This window comes from Gossypium arboreum, chromosome 13 (genome assembly GCF_025698485.1).
Source record: "Gossypium arboreum isolate Shixiya-1 chromosome 13, ASM2569848v2, whole genome shotgun sequence".
Classification (NCBI taxonomy): Eukaryota; Viridiplantae; Streptophyta; class Magnoliopsida; order Malvales; family Malvaceae; genus Gossypium; species Gossypium arboreum.
The window spans coordinates 128,246,258-128,266,552 of NC_069082.1; the positions used below are offsets into that span (position 1 = coordinate 128,246,258).

The 20,295-nt window shown below is 31.3% G+C and overlaps 3 protein-coding genes and 1 long non-coding RNA gene across 5 annotated transcripts; 3 read left to right on the top strand and 1 right to left on the bottom strand.

The window, feature by feature from the left end:
* Positions 1 to 245: 245 nt before the first annotated feature.
* LOC108450326 (RNA-binding protein Y14-like) lies at positions 246 to 3,727 on the bottom strand. The gene is made up of 4 exons (XM_017747889.2): positions 3,388 to 3,727; positions 1,699 to 1,835; positions 1,166 to 1,317; positions 246 to 449 (listed from the first exon to the last, which is right to left on the bottom strand). Exons 1-4 carry the CDS (start codon positions 3,653 to 3,655, stop codon positions 404 to 406), a joined length of 603 nt encoding a protein of 200 aa, XP_017603378.1. The 5' UTR covers positions 3,656 to 3,727; the 3' UTR covers positions 246 to 403.
* A 2,351-nt stretch (positions 3,728 to 6,078) lies between these two features.
* LOC128286742 (uncharacterized) lies at positions 6,079 to 11,074 on the top strand. Of its 2 annotated transcripts, none has more exons than XR_008277412.1 (3): positions 6,079 to 6,247; positions 10,189 to 10,251; positions 10,646 to 11,074. It is a non-coding gene; the product is annotated as an uncharacterized LOC128286742 (long non-coding RNA). The 2 variants fall into 2 exon arrangements; XR_008277413.1 differs by lacking the exon at positions 6,079 to 6,247 and adding an exon at positions 8,146 to 8,249.
* A 2,069-nt stretch (positions 11,075 to 13,143) lies between these two features.
* Positions 13,144 to 18,506, top strand: LOC108451911 (calcium-dependent protein kinase 17-like). Its single transcript, XM_017749615.2, has 8 exons — positions 13,144 to 13,974; positions 14,750 to 14,893; positions 15,934 to 16,086; positions 16,173 to 16,288; positions 16,585 to 16,752; positions 16,857 to 16,984; positions 17,315 to 17,414; positions 17,848 to 18,506. The coding sequence occupies exons 1-8, from the start codon at positions 13,293 to 13,295 to the stop codon at positions 17,938 to 17,940; spliced, it is 1,584 nt and encodes a 527-aa protein (XP_017605104.2). The 5' UTR covers positions 13,144 to 13,292; the 3' UTR covers positions 17,941 to 18,506.
* A 985-nt stretch (positions 18,507 to 19,491) lies between these two features.
* On the top strand, positions 19,492 to 20,180 carry LOC108451834 (splicing factor 3B subunit 6-like protein). Its single transcript, XM_017749524.2, has one exon. The coding sequence runs from the start codon at positions 19,615 to 19,617 to the stop codon at positions 19,987 to 19,989; it is 375 nt and encodes a 124-aa protein (XP_017605013.1). The 5' UTR covers positions 19,492 to 19,614; the 3' UTR covers positions 19,990 to 20,180.
* The last annotated feature ends 115 nt before the right edge of the window (positions 20,181 to 20,295 follow it).

Below are 20,295 nucleotides of genomic sequence, written 5' to 3' on the forward strand. Positions count from 1 at the left end.
AAAAATAATTACCTAATTCAAGCCCAAGTGATTTAACCTTAAAACAAATTTAAAAGAAAAAAAAGTTAATTTGATGTGAATTCTTCGTTTCTTGCGCTTTTAGCAATCTTATTTGCTACATGTAACTAACGAATATTATATTTTGTGTTTAGCATGTCTTACCTATATTCATTGCTCAAAGCATATTCTAAGCGTTAGTTAAGCAAATGAGTACAAATATTAGGCAAAAAGCTGCAAATGAAGGCTAAAGCATAATCACCACTTGGGATACCATTTAACAAAAAAAGAACAGGATGAGGTTGCCCCAGAGCAAAAATTGAAAAATTCCATAATTCCAGTAAATTTCAAGCACCAAATCTTAAAATCTCTTGTTACAAATTGATTCTCGTAATAGAATTCCAAGTTAGTATCTTCTCCTAGGACTCCGAGAGCGATGTGTCCGTCCAGCTCTGCAAGGTAAAGAGTATTGTTAGATTAAGCACGACAGGTTTCATCCAGCAGCTAAAAGTATCTATCTTCAAACAGAAGAACTATGGCATTTGCACCAAAACAGTAATAACATCTCACTCTAACTTGAGTTCAATCAGTTCAAGTTGTGTAATGCGGAATGCAGTGCAAAGAAAAGTACCATCAAACATACCTTTTGCACAAAGTTGATATCCATGATCAGGGGCAAAGCCAAGAATTTCTTTGGGAGGCCAGGATTAAGTTATATATTTTTAGAGAGCTAAAATGCAATTTCACCATTGTATTGCCTTATAATTTTATAATTTGGGGAGACTACAACTTTACCATGTATTAAATTATAATTTTATAAATTTTGGAGCTCTAAAACAAAGCTTTCCCATTTTAGGGGTCAGGGCCCCTGCCTGCACCCCTCCCCTCGCCCCTGTCCATGTTATCTTTCGAATCAATTTAGTTTTAAAGGAAAAGAAAATGCTTAGGCTAAGTTTCGAGATTTGGGCAAGGTTGGCAGGCACGTAGCATCTACGTTGAGCTAGTCTAGGTTGTACTAAGGTCATTTGAAATTTGGATTGCTTCAGTTCAAGGCTTAACATGTTCTGGATTTAACTTTGGTTGGATAAATAAATCATCTTTTCACCAATTATAAATGATATATTTAACAGATCAAGCAAAAGTCAAAAGCATATTAATAGAGGCAAACCTCATATTTTTTCTCTTAGAGGCTCCAACACTGGGTCCATTGCTAAAGGCCCAATCAACATTCATAGTCTGCGTAAGAAGTTCTGCTCCATCCATTGCAGATATGGCATTCTTTGCTTCTTCAAACTTTTCATATTCAATCAGTGCATATCCCTAAGTGGAAACATGCACGTTAGTTTTGCTTGAACAAAAATATAATATAATAAGAAAATACTGCAAAAGAAGGCAAAAGTTAGTCAAAGAATTGCCCTTTGGATTCTTATCTTCAATCAATGCTATAATATAACAGTATTGAAACACGACAAACTAGCATTAGGTAACAATCTATAGTGGTTAGAAGCACTGCTAAACTGCACAATATCTAATGATTAAACACAATCCATATTCTCTACTGCACATAGATAACACAAAAAGAAAAATGCTAAACATGCAGATACATGGCCGACACACACACACATGCACGTGCAAGAAAACACATAGTTGCCTGAACCAATGGTCACTAAGAGAGCTACATCACTTTACTATATTGCCTACCTTGACAAATCCAGTGCGACGATCAAGATTTAAATGCAAATTCTTGATCTCACCAAATTCACCAAATGTATTGTGCAAATCATCCTCTTGTGCTTCCTCATGTACACCAGTGACCAAAATTATCCATCCTTCAATAGCTGCACATTGATGAATGATAAATAAAGAAAAGATTACTACATGAGGAAACTAGTTTACAAACATAAAGGAAAATCTCATTTCATTCCTGGACGCAATTGCTTGTCTTGATTTGACAACATGTAGCAAAACAAGGGTTGTCCACGGAAAGGTTGCAAGCCTCTAAAATAGCTGGATAGGCTGAAAATTAGGTTCAAAGATTACAATATAAAATGTCTAAGGCACTCAATTTGGTGGTTGAAACATGGAGCACCAGGTAATTCAGTGCTCAAGCAACAGTATAGGGCTTTAAACCACAACAATGGAGAATCACTTGACACAACCTATCTAGAAACAACAATAAAAAGAGGGGAAACCAAGAAGAATAATAGAGGAGAAGCAGATATAAAAGGGGAAGAGAAAATAGAAAGATGAATTAGAGAGGAAGAGAGAGACTTCAATATGTATTTTCTTATATTTGCTATACAGGTCATCCTACAATATATATCAGTGTTCACATTTAGCTAACAAATTTAATGATACTGCACCTTACGAATCTGAGACTTAAAAGGTTAAGAAGTTCCAACAGCCCAAAAGACAACTCATTTGAACTTAATGATATTGCACTTTATAATTCATTGGATGTGCATAATGTGAACCAAAAACTCGTGAAGCATCTGCCATCAAACTTGTTCAAGTCTCATAAATGAACTGAATATTTTTCTTCTTCAGTCAATATCCCAATAAAGCATGCTCTCTTAATAATGGGTTTCTATGAAGTATAACATATTTAGAAATCATCCAAATTATCCAACTTAAGGAATTGAATTTAGGAACCCGGTGTTTAGAAGAATAGGAAGTCCCAAGTTCCAACAGTCCACAAGACAACTCAATTTGAAGTCAAATTTTGAAATAACATGTTAAACCTCGAACCAAAGATCAAGGCTATGTTGGGAACATGAATTTGAAGATCGGTATTTCATTTTCTACATAAATTGTGAGAAAGAATGAAAGATATCCATTCATTATGTAAAAGTTAATTGAGATTCAATATGATTATATATTTGAAAGTCACAAAAACACTAATTTCAAATTCACTATCAAACAGGCATCCAAACAAATCTATGAATTTGGGAATAATTATGAGCAATACATTTATATATGTTTTAACAAAAAATACTTACACCCTTTTTGAAATCTAAGTTCCCAAAGGCTAACTAAGGTATTTATTTTATAATGAGATATTTCTTTTCACTAAGTTTAGCCTTTTAAACCATTTAGTAATCAATAGCTTTTACTTGAAACCTTTTAAAGAACTTCAGAAAAACTAACACTTAATTCTTAGAGTAAACACACTCACCATTGCACAAAAGAAATGAAACCAAAACCCTATTCATGCTTTAACTGCCAAATTTCCGAACTAATTTCAACCAAATTTATTCTAAAATTATTGAAAAAAAAATTAGATCAATTTAGTAATTATTTTATCCTATAGGCTACAAAAAAAAATCTAAAAAATGGAGACAGCATAGATAAACAGAGAAAGAAAATTTAGGGTTTAGCCGAGGTACTAACATCTCTGGGGACCGGGGCCGCCGTCAGAGCCGAGAGAGTCAAAGTCGCGGGAAGCGAGATGGGACTGACGGTCGGCGTCGTCCTGGCGGAAGCCACGGCCTTTAGTCTTCTTAGGGCCAGAAAGAGAAACGGAAGCGCCGCCAGTGATGGCAGACTTGAGCTTAGGCATGGAGACTTGAGGTGATGCGTCACCAGCGGCGGCGTCCTCGTCCATGAGGTCGTCGTCCTCCGGCTCGAAATCCACGGCCTCCACGTCAGCACTCGCCATCACGTGATTTAACGTGCGATTCTTCCCTTATTTGCTATCACGAAATGAAAATTTTCTTTTGAGGTTTTTTATTTATAGTAGATAGTTTTCTAAGAATTTAACTCTTTTAACTGAATTTACTCTTTACCTTTCCACTATTATGAATTTATTACTGTGTTTGTGTCTAAGCCCGGCCGATTTGGGTCGGATTTGGGTTATTTTTTAATCAACCTATATTTTTACTTTTATAAATAATAAAAATTATAAATATTTATATTTATATTAATATATTTTATAATAAAATTTAAATTAATTTTTTGTTTTTTAAACTGTAAAATGGGCTTTTAGGATAGGCCACACTTAGTTTATTATTGCATATATTTAATGTGTTATTATTATACCTGTTCATGGGTTGGGCTATTTGTCCAAACTCGAAAGTCTGTCCGAAATTTTGGAGAATTTGGATAAAAATATTAAGCTTGAAAAATAGGCTTAGGCCAAAAAATTAAGTTCCTTTAAAATATGGGTCAAACTTGAATATTCCCGAGCTCGGCCCAACCCGTTTTTAAGTTTATAATACTTTATATTATGTAATTTGCAACACATTAAAAAATAAATCTATACTAAATATATAATACTACTCTAATATAAACATCAAAATAAAGTTAACATGACTATATAAAAAATTCAATAAATAAAAATATATTATTAAATATTAAAATAATATAATATAAATATTTTAAAAACAATTAAAAAATAATATGTAGGACCCAAAATGGGTTTTGTTAGTTTTTTGTAAATATGGACAGGTTTGGATAAAATTTTAAGTCCATATTTCGGGTTAGGCTTAGACAAACATAAAATATGTTAATATCATGTTTAGGCCCGGCCCATAAATACTTCTAGTTATTAATTATTTGTTTCAAATAATATATTTCATTATTTTTATATGTTATTTTTAAATATAAATTTGTGTTCTAAATTGTTTTCACACATATCCATGTGTAATAGAATTTTTAGTATTGTATTATTCTTATACCTAATATGAAATGACTTTTTAAAATCATACACATCAAAGTTAAACCTATCTAATCATATTCACATTGCCATCACAATGTTGGCAATGTTGGCAAAAGATGAGGCCTTAAGACCATCATATATAGATGTCTCTTGTGAATTTTCTCCTAGATTATTTTTGGTTTAAATTTCACCATATGTGAATTCTGTCTAAATTTATTGTGGTATATGATTGAAAATATGTCAATTTTTAGTCTGTCAAACTTGTATTGGGTTTACTCTTTCAATTATATATACACGAATGAGGGATCCACGTACATTGGTGTAAAACTTAAAGGGTTTTATACTTTTACGTAACTTTTTATACAATTAATATTTTAATGATTCAACAATCATATTTAATGTTCTGTTCATATAAATCAAGCATGTCAAGTTTAATATAAAATAAAAAAGCATAAAGATAAATTTAGCCCTTAACGTTTACTCATTTTATCATTTTGTCCCTTATTCTATTTTTGGGGTCATTTTGACCCTCAACCTTTAAATTTTAATCAAATTGAAATTGAATGGACTTGTAACAGCCTGATTTTGGGCCTAGTCGGAACAGTGGTTTCGAGACCACTATTCCGAGTCCACTATTCCGAGGCCAGAGAAAATTATTTTAGTATTATTTTATGTGTTATAATATGATTTTATAAGTGCATGTTAATTTTGGTATATTAATTTTAGCGATTTCTAATCCAATTTCGAAAAAGGACTAAATCACGTAAAAAGTAAAAGTTGTGTTTTAATACCTAAAGGTGTTAAATTACCTTGTATCTTAAATTGGGGGTCTTTAAAGTGAAATTAGGCCATTGAAAGTGTGATGGCCGGCCATGGGAGACAAAATAGTTGAAAAGTCAAAATTAGACAAAATAGTTTTATTATTAACAAATAAAAAAAAGAAAAAGAAAAAGCTATCATTTTTCTCTTCCCTTCACCGAAATATGCAGCAAAGAAAGGGTTTTGAAGCTGGAAAATTTCAGCAACATATTTCCTTGCTTGTAAGTGATTTTAATGTCTTTGCTTGATGATTTTTGTATTTTGGAACCCCTAAAGCATAAGCTTTCATAAGAGGGATTATTTTGCAAAATGATGAAGAGTCTAAGGTTTTACCATGAGAGTAAATGTATTGTTTGCTGTGTTTTTATGGAAGATTATGAGTCCTAGTTGTCTAATAAACAACTTTTGTGAAAGAAATTGCATGAAAATACCTTAAAAAGGGGTAAATTGCTAAGTTGTAAAATGAGTTGTAAATGTGTAAAATAGTTGAAATTATGAGTTGCTATAGTTATGAAAATGGTTCATCTAGACTCAAGGAGTAAAGGAATGTGATAAAATTTAATTTACGAGCATTGGGGAAAAAGTGCAAATATACAAAAGTTTAGGGGTCAAAATGAAAATTTGTAAAAATATGATTTTTAGACCCATATGAATATTGTGACTGATTGGTAGGCTAAATGTGATGTTATAGATGATGAAAATTGAGATTTGGACCTAGAACGGAAAGAAATCGATTTATGGACGAGTATGTCTTTTCACCTTTGTGGTATCGAGGTAAGTTCATGTGTAAATAATGTAGCATAATTGTTATTTTTAAGTTATTGATGTTAAATATATGATATGCTGATTTTTATCATGAAATATATGCTTTGTGTTTATTTTCGAATAAAATGCAAGTTATGTGTATTATCTGTTAAATATAAAGTACTACCGAGTATTGGTTTCGGTATTTTACGGAAGATGGCAAGGATATGTGTTCGAGGAAAATCCCGTTTGAACCTTAGGAATAGATTAGGATACAAGTGACATGTCACTAGGATGGTTGAGCATCCGAACTCGTTGAGTTGAGTCCGAGTTCACTTATGGATGCGAATGTTCGAACTCGTTGAGTTGAGTCTGAGTTCGTGAGATGTAACTAGGCATCCGAGCTCGTTGAGTTGAGTCCGAGTTCACTTATGGATGCGAACGTCCGAGCTCGTTGAGTTGAGTCTGAGTTCACTTATGGGCGGGTTACATGGTAGCTTGGCTACTTATGTGGCACTTATGTGCAAACTTTTCATGTATCCGAGCTATATTCCGATGTGTTCAACGGGTAAAATTCTACTCAAATGGAGGAATACTCGAGATGAAAGGGACGTATTGGTAAATGTTGTGAAATGGATACTTTGAACAGGTATGTACTTAACCCTTGGGTTGAAAACTCGACATAACAACAATATGACAAGATGGTAAATGAAAATGTGATATGAATGTCTCGGTGATGATTATACAAACGATGTTGTATTAATTTTGTGAACAATGATCATAAATGAGTAATTTAGCCTTGACAGATTTGAGTTACTGCAGTAGTGTAACTTTGAAAATACACTAAAAATAGTGGAAAATGAGTTTGAGGCAGAATAATATATGGGATTAAATCTCAATGAGTCTATTTTCACATGAAAGAAATAGGGGAAGAAAAAGAATTCCATATTGTGTGATATTTGAATTCTTGTGAAACAGGGTCTGAATGAATTCGAGATCCCCTGTTCTAACTTTAGAAATTCACCAAAAATTGTACAAAAATTATTAAGAGTTATACCTTACATACATATATTCCTTATTGAGTCTATTTTTATGGGAAATAAACGGCATGGTCGTTGGAATTTTTTACAGGGAGAAATTCGGTTTGTAGTGCACAGGGGTCAGAGTGGTCATACCCTGAAATAGGGGATACTTTAACTAATAACCTGTACTATTTGGCTTAACCAAAAATTCTGGAAATTTTATCAAAGAAAGGAAAATAAGTCTAGTTTCAGGGAAAATTAATGGAACTTAATTCGGAGTTTCATAGCTCTAGATATAAATAATTTAGTGACTGTTGCTCAGGAAGACAGCTTGTAGTGAACTTGAGAATATGTTGTAAACATTGATAAAACAAGTTAATGAGTTGCTTATTGTAATGGCCTAAATTCAAGGTTATCGGAACAATAGTTTCGTAACCATAGATCCGATTTAAAGAAAAATTTATTTTAATATTTTTGCTTGAAAATTTATATGATAGGAAAATCGTATGAAAATATTGATAGGAAAATTTTATCGATTTAGTGATTAGTTCGAAAAAGAAATTATTGAAGAAATTGGGTAAAATAAGGTATCGGGACCTCTATCTCAGAAACCGAGTCAAAAATAATTTTATAAATATTTATGAAATGTTATTAATGTGGTATTAAAATTTCGTTAGGAAATTTTAATGTTTGGGTAGTCAATTAAATGAAAAGGACTGAATTGTAATAGGTGTAAAAGTTGCTAGAGTGATTAAATAGCTTATTAGTCTAATGAGAAAGGATTTAAAAGGTAATTAGACCCAAAAGTTATTTGGGCTGGCCGGCAAGGGTATGCAATCAGCAGAAAAATTGATAAATTAAGGGTAAAATTGGAATATTACAAAATTAACTAAATAAAACTAGGACTAAATAGGAAATATCTAGATTTCTCTTCATTTCTCTTCAATTCCAGCAGCTAAAAACGCCATAGGAGGGTTCTCTAAGCTGGTATTTCATAATTTTTGCACCAAGTGAGTTAATCCTTGCCTTTTTCTTGTAATTTTTGTGTTTCTAAGACTTTTACAACTAGATCCTACTATTAAATTCATTAGTTTTGATTTCATGGATGAAATTTAAAGTCACCATGGTTGAGTTCTGTAAGTTTATGATGAAATAGAATGAAATTAAAGCTTTAATTTGTTTATGAGATGATTTTATTAGGCAATTTCAATGGAAATTGATTTTTGGGACCTAATTGTGAAAATGTTTGGAATTAAAGTCTATTGCTGAAATTCTGATTCCTAAAGGTTGTAAACTAGTTTAAGGTGATATAATAAAATTTTAATTGAGAAAAATCATCTCAATTGAGAGGCTAATTGAGTAGGGACGAAATTATCATTTATTAAAAGCTTAGGGGAAAAATGGTAATAAACAGCTTGCACTAAAACAGTTTGGACAGCAGCAGTAGACTAACTTTGAAAAATCACCAAAATTGTAGGAATCGAATTAGAAGATGAAAAAATATGTAATTAAAGCTTATTGAGTCTAGTTTCTCATAGAAGAAATATTGTAAGCAATGGATTTGTAAATTTTGAGATATAATGAATTTTGTGAGACAAGGTCAGAATGAATTCAGGTTCCCCTGTTCTGACTTTGAGAAATTATAAAAATTGAATAAAAATAATTAGGGACTTAAATTTATATGTCTAGAATTCTGAATGAGTCTGTTTTAATAGAAACAAACAAGAACATCATTTGAATTCTGTATAAAGAGATAATTTATTTTTAGTGAAGAAGGGTCAGAACTGTTAGACAACAGAACAGGGGTGACTTTGAAGAATAAACTGTACTGATTGGCTAAACCAAAATTCTGAAAATTTTATGGTAAAAATATATATGAGTCTAGTTTCAGGAAAATTAACGGATCTTAATTTCGAGTTCCGTAGCTCAAGTTATAAATAATTTAGTGACTATGACTCAAGTAGACAGCTTTGAATGAACTATAAATAATAGTTGAATTATAGAGAATGTTGCATATGAACATGAAATGTATTAAATTGATAATTAAATTTATTTATTTAGATCCAGAAGATTCAAATACGAAGCTAGATCGAGGAAAGGAAAAAGTTCGGGATTAATAGATTTTACTGTTTACAATCAAGTATCAAGGTAAGTTCGTGTAACTTGAATTATATTCTTAAATTACTTGAGATTGTATGTTTTTGATATGAATATGATTTGAATGTTCATTGTATGAAAATTTATGAAACATTGATATATTTGATAAAATGGGAAGAAATCCCGTTTGAATGAAAGGAAAATTCGATGGATTTCGAAAAGGAATTGACGGTAAAAGGATCTAGCCGGACGGGTGATCCTATCTGATATAGCCCTCCGAAGAACATGTGTAAAATGGATTTAGCCGGACGGTAATCCGAATTAGGGTCTGAATTTAGCTTTGGTGGTAATTCAGATCCAAGCTCATTAGAGTAATTGTCGTTGCAGGATTTAGCTCGGGTGGTAATCCCGACAATACTCTATGAGTTTATATTGAGGATTTAGCTCGGGTGGTAATCCCATTGCAAGGTTGAGGTTCATGAGTGTGCTCTCTGAAATGGAAATGTCGCACATGAATATGAATTGACGGACCGGAATTGTACACTAAAAGTGTACCTCTGAAAATCCATTGAAATTCGATAAATTCAACGGGATAAATATGAAAAATAATAAGGAATGAAAATCATGGTATTGATGAGTACATCAATCATGGTATATATATATATTATTGATACATGGAAATTATTGTACTAACTTGAATGTTGAGTTTGTGCATGTTAGGGTAATAATGCATTGAATGGATATATGAATGTTTATTATATTGTATTGAAAATATTAGGTAAGTATAATTCTTGTTACATGAGCTTATTAAGCACAAAGTGCTTACCCCGTTTCTTTTTCCCTGTTTTGTAGTGTTAAGAGCTCGGAGGTCGGATTTGGTCGGAGACACATCACACTGTCAACCTCAGGATTTCGGTATATAAAGAAACTTTATTTTGGAAATCAATGGCATGTATAAGCTAACAAAGTAAATGTTAACGTGAAATGAATGTAAAGTTACCCATTAGTATGGTTAACAAACCTGGTTATAGATATGTGATGATGTTATTTTATATAAATGCATGAATCTATCATAAAAATATGTTGAATTGATTTGGTTGATGTGGATTGGTCTCGATTTAATATTACAGGGAAGGTTAGATATTTATAAAAGGGCTATATTGAATATAAAAAAAAAAATAATTCGTAAACTCCGGTAATGCCTCGTACCCTATTCCGGCAATGAATACGGGTAGGGGTATTACATTTATTGTTTTCATATGAACTTACTAAGCGAAAGCTTACCCCCCTTCTTTCCCATGTTTTTTAGAGTTTCCAGGTTAGCTCGGGTTGGAGGCCGTCAGAGATATTATCACCCTATCGAGTTAACGTTATCGGAGTAAGTAAACTCAAGTGATTCGAGTCTATGGCATGTATAGGGTTTTAATGTGAGTATGTAATATTATGATTTAGCCAAAGGCATTGGCTTGTTATTAAGGTAGTATTAGTTATGTAAATTGGCCTATGTCGGCTAATATCGTTACGGGCCCATATGATTATTCTTATTCAATTATGTTATTATTTCTTGTGATGTGGCTTACAACATGTATGCCTAGAGATTGAATTGAGATTCATTGATGAGCTAGTAACTAATGCAGGATTAAGTGATTGGTAAATAGTTAATAATGCTTCATGAATGGTTTGTGATGTAATGATAGTTATGTCTAGTATGTGGTAATGATATGGGCAAATTCTATAATATTTATTGCATAAGAAAATAACTTGAGCATAACATGTTTGTAGATGTTTAAAAGCTCATTTATGTCACGTTGTATGTTATTGGATAAGTATGTATCTATGCATATGGTGTGAGAGTGATAAAAGGCTTAATAATTAGCCTATTTACGCCACACTACTGAGCACATGGGCTTGTGAAGCCTTAACGCAAGAGATTTTTTTTAAGTTTTTTCATGAGTTCTCGATTGGGTCCCGAACCACTCCAGATGTATGTTTTGGGCCTCGTAAGCCCGTATATGGGACAGATTGTATGTGAAAAGAAAATTTTTTAACTATTTGAGATTTCATGGCCCTGTTTAGTATGAAAGTGTTAGTAAAAGTCAGGTAGCACCTCGAACCCCGTCCCGGCGTCGGATGCGGGCGAGGGGTGTTACAGGACTGTTAAAATTTCAATGGCATTTTGTGTTTACTTTGTTGTCCAGCGTGGACAAGTTTTCTAAATTTTTTTTGAACTTTTTTGGACTTTGTTGATTTTTTTAATCACTTTTATTAATTTTTTATTTTTTATGAATTATACGCGGACTACCATGCTAGTGGTCACATTAATGCCATTAAAATTTTAATAGTTCAATCAATTTTCCTATAAAAAAGCAAGCAATTTGACTACAATTTGAAAGTTGAGGGCTAAAATGACCCCTAAAAAGAATAAGGACCAAAATGATAAAATGAGCAAACATTAGTGGCTAAATTTATCTTTATGCCAATTATTTTTTATAACTATTTGTTTTAAATAAAAAATCTTTCAATCATTAGATATATATTAATATAAACAAGATTTTAAATAAACATGATAGAAATATCGAATCGATTCAAAAATTCACATACATAATTTGTATGAATAAAAATATAAAATATGATAATTAAATTGTTAAAATATTAATCATAGAAAGATGCTAAAATTAACCACCACTCAGTTGATCTCTTTTGAAAATAGATTAGCTTTAAATAGATTTAATTAATTTGTTAAAAAAATACTGTTGAAAACTAGAAATATAGTAATAATAGGATAATAATCAATTAAGTGGTATTATTGATTTTCGATTTAATTAATTTGATTCCATAGTTAATAATAATTAAATAATTGAAATTTTATAAAAATTAATTTAATAGTTAATTTTTTATTAGTTTCGAATAAATTATTTAAGAGTAAACTATTAAAATAGTCACTTATGTTTGCTTCAGGTTACATTTTAGTCACTTATATTTAAAATTTTATATTTTATTCACTTACGTTATTGTTCGGTCACGAAATGGTCATTCTGCCGTTAAGATTCGTTACCTTTCAAACGGTAGTTCAACATGGCAGTTAAAATGGGTTTTACTTCTCATTGGCATTTAAAACTTATTTTAACTGTTACATCGGATTGCCGATTGGGAGGTAACAGATCTTAATGATAGAGGGATTATTTCGTAACAAAGCGATAACACAAGTGACTAAAATGTAATATTTCAAATAAAAGTGACTAAAATATAATTTGAGATAAATAAAAGTGACTATTTTAATAGTTTAGCCAAGACTATTACATTTACGGTCCACTAGAAAGAAGACCATTAATAAATTTCGTTGCATTTCCAAGCGATACTAAATGAAAAAAGGTTAAAATATTTTATAAGTTTCTATACTCTTCATAAATTTAGAATTTAATTTTATATTTTAAAATTTAAAATTTAGGTCTAATTATTAACACGGCTAAAATTTGTTAAATTCAAATTTATTACAATATCATTATTTTGGTTACATTATTATCGAGTGAATTATTTTTTCATTCAAAATGTCACACTAATAAATTTAACAAAAAATTTAACCGTGTTAATTACGAAGCTTGAATTTTAAAATCCAAAAAATAAAGAGACTAATCTTCTAAAATTGAAAGTATAGAAATTAAATTCTAAAATTGTATAGAAAATAAGGACCTATAACATATTTTACCAAAAAAATAACTAATAACTGTAATTTTTTAAATTTAAATCCTAAAATCTCTCACCATCAATCCCATATAGTATCTATACACCAAATTCCAAGCTGTTTTTACTTTTCGTTTCAACTCCATATTTCTTCGTAATAAACCCCATTTTTTTTCTTCAACCATATCGGGAATTACCAAAAAAAAAAAAGAGAATAACAATACCTCGCCAAATTTAAGTATCGCCGCCGTCTCCGTTCACCTCATTTTTCCGAAATGGGAAACTGTTGCACTCGCGGAGACGGCAGCGATAAGCTAGAAAAAGCCGCTGCAGGATACGGCAATGGCGACGCGGATCCCACCGTTACTTCACAACAAACTTCTTATAGAACGGCACCGTCATCTCAAGGAGCTTCCACCGTCAATAAACAATCAAAACCTGCACCGATGGGATCGGTTTTAGGTCGACCAATGGAGGACGTTAAAGCCACTTACACCATCGGAAAAGAACTAGGTCGTGGTCAATTTGGGATTACCCATTTATGTACCCATAAAACGACAGGCGAGCAGTTCGCTTGTAAGACGATAGCGAAACGGAAGCTATCGAGCAAAGAGGACGTGGAGGATGTACGGCGGGAGGTTCAAATAATGCATCACTTGACGGGACAACCTAATATCGTGGAATTGAAAGGGGCGTATGAGGATAAACACGCCGTTCATTTGGTGATGGAATTGTGCGGCGGCGGGGAATTGTTCGATCGGATTATTGCTAAAGGGCATTATACCGAACGGGCAGCGGCGTCTTTGCTCCGGACGATTATGCAGATCGTTCATACGTTTCATTCAATGGGGGTTATACATAGGGATCTTAAGCCTGAAAATTTCTTGTTGTTGGGCAAAGAAGAGAATTCTCCCCTTAAAGTAACTGATTTTGGTCTATCAGTGTTTTTTAAGCCAGGTATCTTTTTTTGTCGGTTTTATATATGGTATTAATATGGGTCGGATAAAGATGAGTTGGGTTGAGTTTATATTAATTTATGCATGGTGTTTATATGGGATGAATTGGTTAGGTTAATACGGGTCAGGTAGCGATGAGTTGGGTTGAGTTCGGATTAATTTATGCATGGCATTTATATGAGTTAGATTGATTTGAGTTGATTAGGCTTAATGCGAATATTGTATGTATATTTATTCATTTTTTTATCTTTTTCTTCCTTTAGTTGGACTTAATTAGGTTAATTTTATGCATGGTATTAATACGAGTTGAGTAGAGTTAAGTTGAATTAGGTTTGGTTGCCGATTGAGTCTTAGCTTAATTGATATGAGTATTGTTGTTAATATAGAAGAACGTGAGTTCGGGTGCGCTGATACGTATTATCCTTCTATTAATGGGTTGAGAAGGGCTATGAGTAGTTCTAGACATTATATCAAAAAGAATAGATACGATCAGAACTTATAATGAAATTATTAAAAAAAATGGATTGAGTTTAATTAAGGTTGGTCTTAGAGAAGTGACAAGGGTTTCGGCCCTTAAAATGAAAAAATATGCTTTTGACTTATTAAATTTTATAATTTTTATTTTTAAAAATGATAAAATTACACTTTAATTTCTGTTAAAATGATAAAATTTTGATTTAATCTTTTAAAATTTTTATATTTTCATATATAATGATAATTATATACACTTTATGAAATGAAAATAACCTATAGTGCTTTGGCTTGGTTTAAAACAGATGAAATATTTAAAGACATAGTTGGGAGTGCATATTATATAGCACCTGAAGTTTTAAAGAGGAAATATGGACCTGAAGCCGATATTTGGAGTGTTGGTGTCATGTTGTACATTCTTCTTTCTGGCGTTCCTCCTTTTTGGGCCGGTAAGCTTAGTTATGATGTTTTTAGAATCGAATAGGTGGTTAAATTAATAAGATTATTGTTTGGTCGATTTGATAAGTTCAATTAAAAAATTATAAAAAATTAAAAAAATGTATATTAAAAAATTAATGAAAATTCAGTTCAATCAATCCGTGTCATTTTTCAATTTAACTTATAGAATCGATATACTAACCCTAAACTTTAATATTTTATTTAATATTTAATAATTGTATATATCTTTTACAATTTTACTATCACTATATCATTTTTTCCTTTTATTAAATCTAAAATGCACAGCATATTTTTTAAATATTTATATTATAGTATATTTAATTTTTCAATATGATATATATAAATTACATAATATATAAAATAAAATAAAATTAACATGCTATAAACTTGAAAATGGGTTGGGTTCAAGTTTTGAATATTGAAACCGAGATCAGCTCATATTTTAATCAGATCTAATTATCTTAACTAAGCCTATCTTCGAGTATAATATTTTTGCACTTAGATGCAGTGGCGGAGCTGAAGGGGGGCTGGCAGGGCCTCGACCCCCTAAAATGGAGAATTTTCTATTTAGACATTTTATAATTTATAAAATTTTAAATTAGTAACAGTAAAATTGCACATTGGTCCCAAAAAATAAAATTGTTTTAATCCTTTAAAAATTATAAAAATATATACTATTAATATGATAAAATTATATTTTCACTATCGTAAAAATATAGAATTTAATTTTGTCCCCTTCAAAAAATTTCTAACTCCGCCACTACTTCGATGATAGGAGCGGAGAAAATAGGGCAAGCAATGAACAGGGGCCCAAAATGCAAAATTCATTATATAACCTTTCAAAATTTTTAAAAATAAAATCATAAATCAATATAATGATAAAATTACACTTTTAACTCCTTGAAATTATTTATTTATTTTTCTCTTAAAACAATTTTCTGATTTCCGTCCCTAAATCTTTAACAGAACTACTCTAACTCATATAATTAATTATATTTACTACTAATATTGTTTTTGTTTTGAATTTTAGAATCGGAAAATGGGATATTCAATGCAATAATAAAAAGCCACGTGGATTTCTCGGGCAAACCATGGCCGTCGATTTCACATCAAGCAAAAGATCTTGTGAAGAGGATGCTAAATCCAGATCCCAAAAGGAGGTTAACAGCTGCCCAGGTTCTAAGTAAGTGTATTTTATGTACGTACGTACGTACGTATGCATGCATGTCCTAACATACATTGATCCATGTATGTGAAAATTAACAACAGGTCATCCATGGATTAAAGAAGATGGTGAAGCACCTGATACACCACTTGATAATGCAGTGCTAAGCAGGCTCAAACAGTTCAAAGCAATGAACCAATTCAAGAAAGTTGCTTTGAAGGTACTATTTCAAAGCTTAGAATTTTTCTTTTTTTATGAAATTCCCGTATTTAATATTATTTTCTGACATATTTATGAATAAAGTACGACAATATGATACTTCAAGAACTTTATATAGAAAAGAAAAGAATTAAATATATTTATGTATACATGTCTGTAGAATTTTTTTTGAAAAAATTGAAAATTTTAATTACACCTCAAATTTTTAATAAAAATTATTAATTATTTCAAAATTTTAATAATTTTAATTAAACATTTAATTTTTTCTGATATATTTTTTTTCTATGAAATTAATAGGTGATTGCAGGGTGTTTATCTGAGGAAGAAATAAGGGGATTGAAAGAAATGTTTAAGGCAATGGATACAGATAACAGTGGAACCATAACACTTGAAGAACTCAGGCAAGGTCTAGCTAAACAAGGCACTAAATTATCTGAATATGAAGTTAAACAACTCATGGAAGCTGTAAGTATACTCTCTTTAATATAATTATCCCTAAATCATTTTCTTGTTTGTTCGGGTTTAACCGATTTAACCGACTTCTTCTTTGTATGTGTGTATGTATATAGGCTGATGCAGATGGAAATGGAACAATAGACTATGATGAGTTCATAACAGCAACAATGCATATGAACAGAATGGATAGAGAAGAACATCTCTACCATGCTTTCCAGCACTTTGATAAAGACAACAGCGGGTATTTATTTATTTTTTTCTAACTTTAGGGTACACTATACCTATACCTAATGTACTTAAACTATTATTAAATTTCGTCATCACCATGGAACTATTCTAAAGTTTTCATTTAATATATGTTTACTAAATTAAATGAAACTTTATTTAGTAATTATTTTATAAATTTTTAAAGTTGAGTTATTAAAACATAAATTAGTTAATAAATTAGTGATCTTGAATGTAGTTTACCCTTTAATTTAACAATTTCTTTTTTATTTGTATATATTTATTTCTTCTCAATTTTATTTTTAAAAAACTGCATATATAATTTTATATGGCTACTTTTGTTTAGGTATATTACGACAGAAGAACTAGAGCAAGCTCTACGTGAATATGGCATAAATGATAGTACAGACATCAAGCAAATCCTTTCTGAAGTTGATGCTGACAATGTAAGCTGTTCTTTCTATATATATATATATATATAAACACAAACCATTAACAAGTTTAATATACACTTCACAGCAGTTTTTACCCTATCTGGACCACTTCGAGCTCAACCCAAATGAGCTTGAAAAGATGACTTTCAAAAATTTCGAATCACGATTTAATCTAGTTTATGAGCACTTCTATCTATTACATCTTAATCTCATTTGTCTTTGTTTACATGTGATAGGGGTGAGTTTTAGTAAGAGGGTAAGAGTAGAGGTAGTTCAATGATTGAAGTCGAGATTGATGTAAACTAAAGATATGAACATAAATTTTGTCATTTTTATCGATAATCCAATTGATTTCCTATGTGATAAAAACTATTTACTAATTAATTTCCGGGTTTGATGTTGAATGACATAAATTAATTACAAAATGTTTTCGACATATTTGCAGGATGGAAGGATAAACTATGACGAATTTGTGGCAATGATGAAAAAGGGAAATCCCGAACCGAACCCGAAGAAGAGACGCGATGTAGTCGTTTGAGCGTTTTCACCGTGGGGTTAAAATGGAGGAGAAACAAAAGAAGGAAAATTCGATGTGAACTTTTTGTTGTTGAATCACAGGCTCGTGCGAGAATGGAAAAGCTTACGTAAAAAAGAAACAAGATAGCATGCATGCATGCATGCATGCGTGCATGCATGTAAATCATAAAAAAAAAAAATTCTCGTAAAGGGCACTTAATTTTTTTATACATCGATTTTATATTCGATGTATTGGCAGTTGGCAACCACCGTATATAAATTTTATTAATCAGTAGTGGATCAAATTATACCATCTTATTAAAAATAATGTTATATTTAGAAAGTGAAATAATTAGGTGATATAATTTGATTTCTTGAGTTTATATAAATTAATTAGGTGGTACAATGGGGAATAGTGAAATTTGATGGGTGGAAATTTGTAAATGAAAAAAAAAAAAACTATGTTGCTTAATGGATAGGAGATTTGAGTATTTATTTATTTTATTTCCATTTTATTATTACCACTTGAAAATTTATATTGTTTTTTTATGAATTTTATAAATATAATTGTATATTTTACAAAATAAATTCAAGTTAAGAAATTTGTATTAGCATATATAAAGTTTGATTAATATCAAAATTGTATTATATTTAGGTTTAATGATATTATAAACTCGAACTTTAAAAAAATCAACTAAGTCTCTCTGAACTTTTTGCACCCAGTTGTTTGTTGAAGTCAATTTGGGTGTAAAAAGTTCAGAGGGGTTTAATTAGTTTTTTTGAAAAATTTTGAGGGCTTATTTTACCAATAAGCCTAATAGTTAATTCAAAAAGATTTTGTTATCCAAGATCAACAACTAGAAAATGTCAGCAATTTAACAATTTATTATGCAACAAATCAACAAAAATCAACACTTCAAATTTATGTGCTTAACAACAATTAGGAGTGTAAATTGAACACCGGTACTCACGAACTGTTCAAGTAGCTCGAGCTATTAATTGAGCTGATTCGAACATCGCAAGCCTAATTGAGCTTTTCACTTTAATATATTTTTATTTTTTATATTTTGAAATTATATTTTTATCCTTATTATGTATAAAATGTTACAAATAAACTTGAGATTGAATACGAACTACCTTAATTAAGCTCGTGCTTATGAACATTAATAAATGAGCTTAATCAAGCTTGAGCTCAAATAGTTTGATTATGTCTCAAACTCAGCTCGAGCTTGAATATGAACTAGCTTAATCAAGTTTTGAGTTTACGGAAATTAATAAACAAGTTTAATCAAGTTTGATTGATAATATCTCGAGCCAAACTCAAGCTTAGGAATTGATGTTTAAGTTGAGCTTAAGCTTGCCACTATTCAACTTCGGCTTGGTTCGATTACACCTGTACCAGCAACTAAATTAATCTTTTAATTTTAGTATAGTAAAAGGATTAAATTCTATTAAATTAAAATAAAGGTACTAATTTCATATTTTTTAAAGTAAATGAATGAATTTCGGATTAGTCAAAAAAAAAACCGATTAGGCCTCTTTCGAGCCCATATAATTTAATGGACTATTTAACACCCAAATCCTTCCATTCATAAAAATCCCACCACGGCGCTCCGCCTATAAATCCACCCTTCAAATCCCCAATTAGTTTCTTCAATTTCCTTCACCTCTCTACCCATTTTCTACTCCGTCGAAAATGGCAACAATCAGTCTCCGCAAGGCCAACACTCGGCTGCCGCCGGAAGTCAATCGTGTGCTCTACGTTCGTAACCTTCCATTCAACATATCAAGCGAGGAGATGTACGATATCTTCGGCAAATACGGAGCCATCCGCCAAATACGTATCGGAACGAGCAAAGAAACCCGCGGCACCGCTTTCGTGGTCTACGAGGATATCTACGATGCCAAAACGGCGGTGGATCATCTATCGGGTTTCAATGTAGCGAATCGGTACTTGATCGTGTTGTATTACCAGCAAGCTAAGATGAGCAAGAAGTTCGATCAGAAGAAAAAGGAAGAGGAAATCGCTAAGATGCAAGAGAAATACGGCGTTTCTACTAAAGATAAGTGAAATCTAAATATATCTTGGGCTTCGTTGTTGTTTTTTCCCCTTTTGATTGGGGAATTTAGGGTTTTGTATGAACTATTGGAATTAACGACCTAATATGATAATCGCATATGTTTGCTATTCTGTGTGGTAATGAACTAGCTTTAGATTGGCTTTGTTCTTATTAGGTAATGGATTTCAATTGTGTGTTATAAGTAGCATGCCAAATTAGATGGGGAACAACACTCGATTGAACAAAGTAATAGTTACAATATCATTTGTATTTCTTGAAATACCTGAATTGATTGATTTCAACTTAACCTGATTCCA

What these genes read in the sequence shown, in the direction of transcription:
- LOC108451834 (XM_017749524.2), top strand. Translation starts at nt 19,615, where the DNA reads ATGGCAACAATCAGTCTCCGCAAGGCCAACACTCGGCTGCCGCCGGAA.
- LOC108451911 (XM_017749615.2), top strand. Translation starts at nt 13,293, where the DNA reads ATGGGAAACTGTTGCACTCGCGGAGACGGCAGCGATAAGCTAGAAAAA. An exon ending in CGTTCCTCCTTTTTGGGCCG is followed by an intron (nt 14,894 to 15,933) that starts GTAAGCTTAGTT and finishes TTTGAATTTTAG; the next exon opens with AATCGGAAAATGGGATATTC. An exon ending in TCAAGAAAGTTGCTTTGAAG is followed by an intron (nt 16,289 to 16,584) that starts GTACTATTTCAA and finishes TGAAATTAATAG; the next exon opens with GTGATTGCAGGGTGTTTATC.
- LOC108450326 (XM_017747889.2), bottom strand. Translation starts at nt 3,655, where the DNA reads ATGGCGAGTGCTGACGTGGAGGCCGTGGATTTCGAGCCGGAGGACGAC. An exon ending in CGGCCCCGGTCCCCAGAGAT is followed by an intron (nt 1,836 to 3,387) that starts GTTAGTACCTCG and finishes ATCAATGTGCAG; the next exon opens with CTATTGAAGGATGGATAATT. An exon ending in TCTAAGAGAAAAAATATGAG is followed by an intron (nt 450 to 1,165) that starts GTTTGCCTCTAT and finishes TTTACCTTGCAG; the next exon opens with AGCTGGACGGACACATCGCT.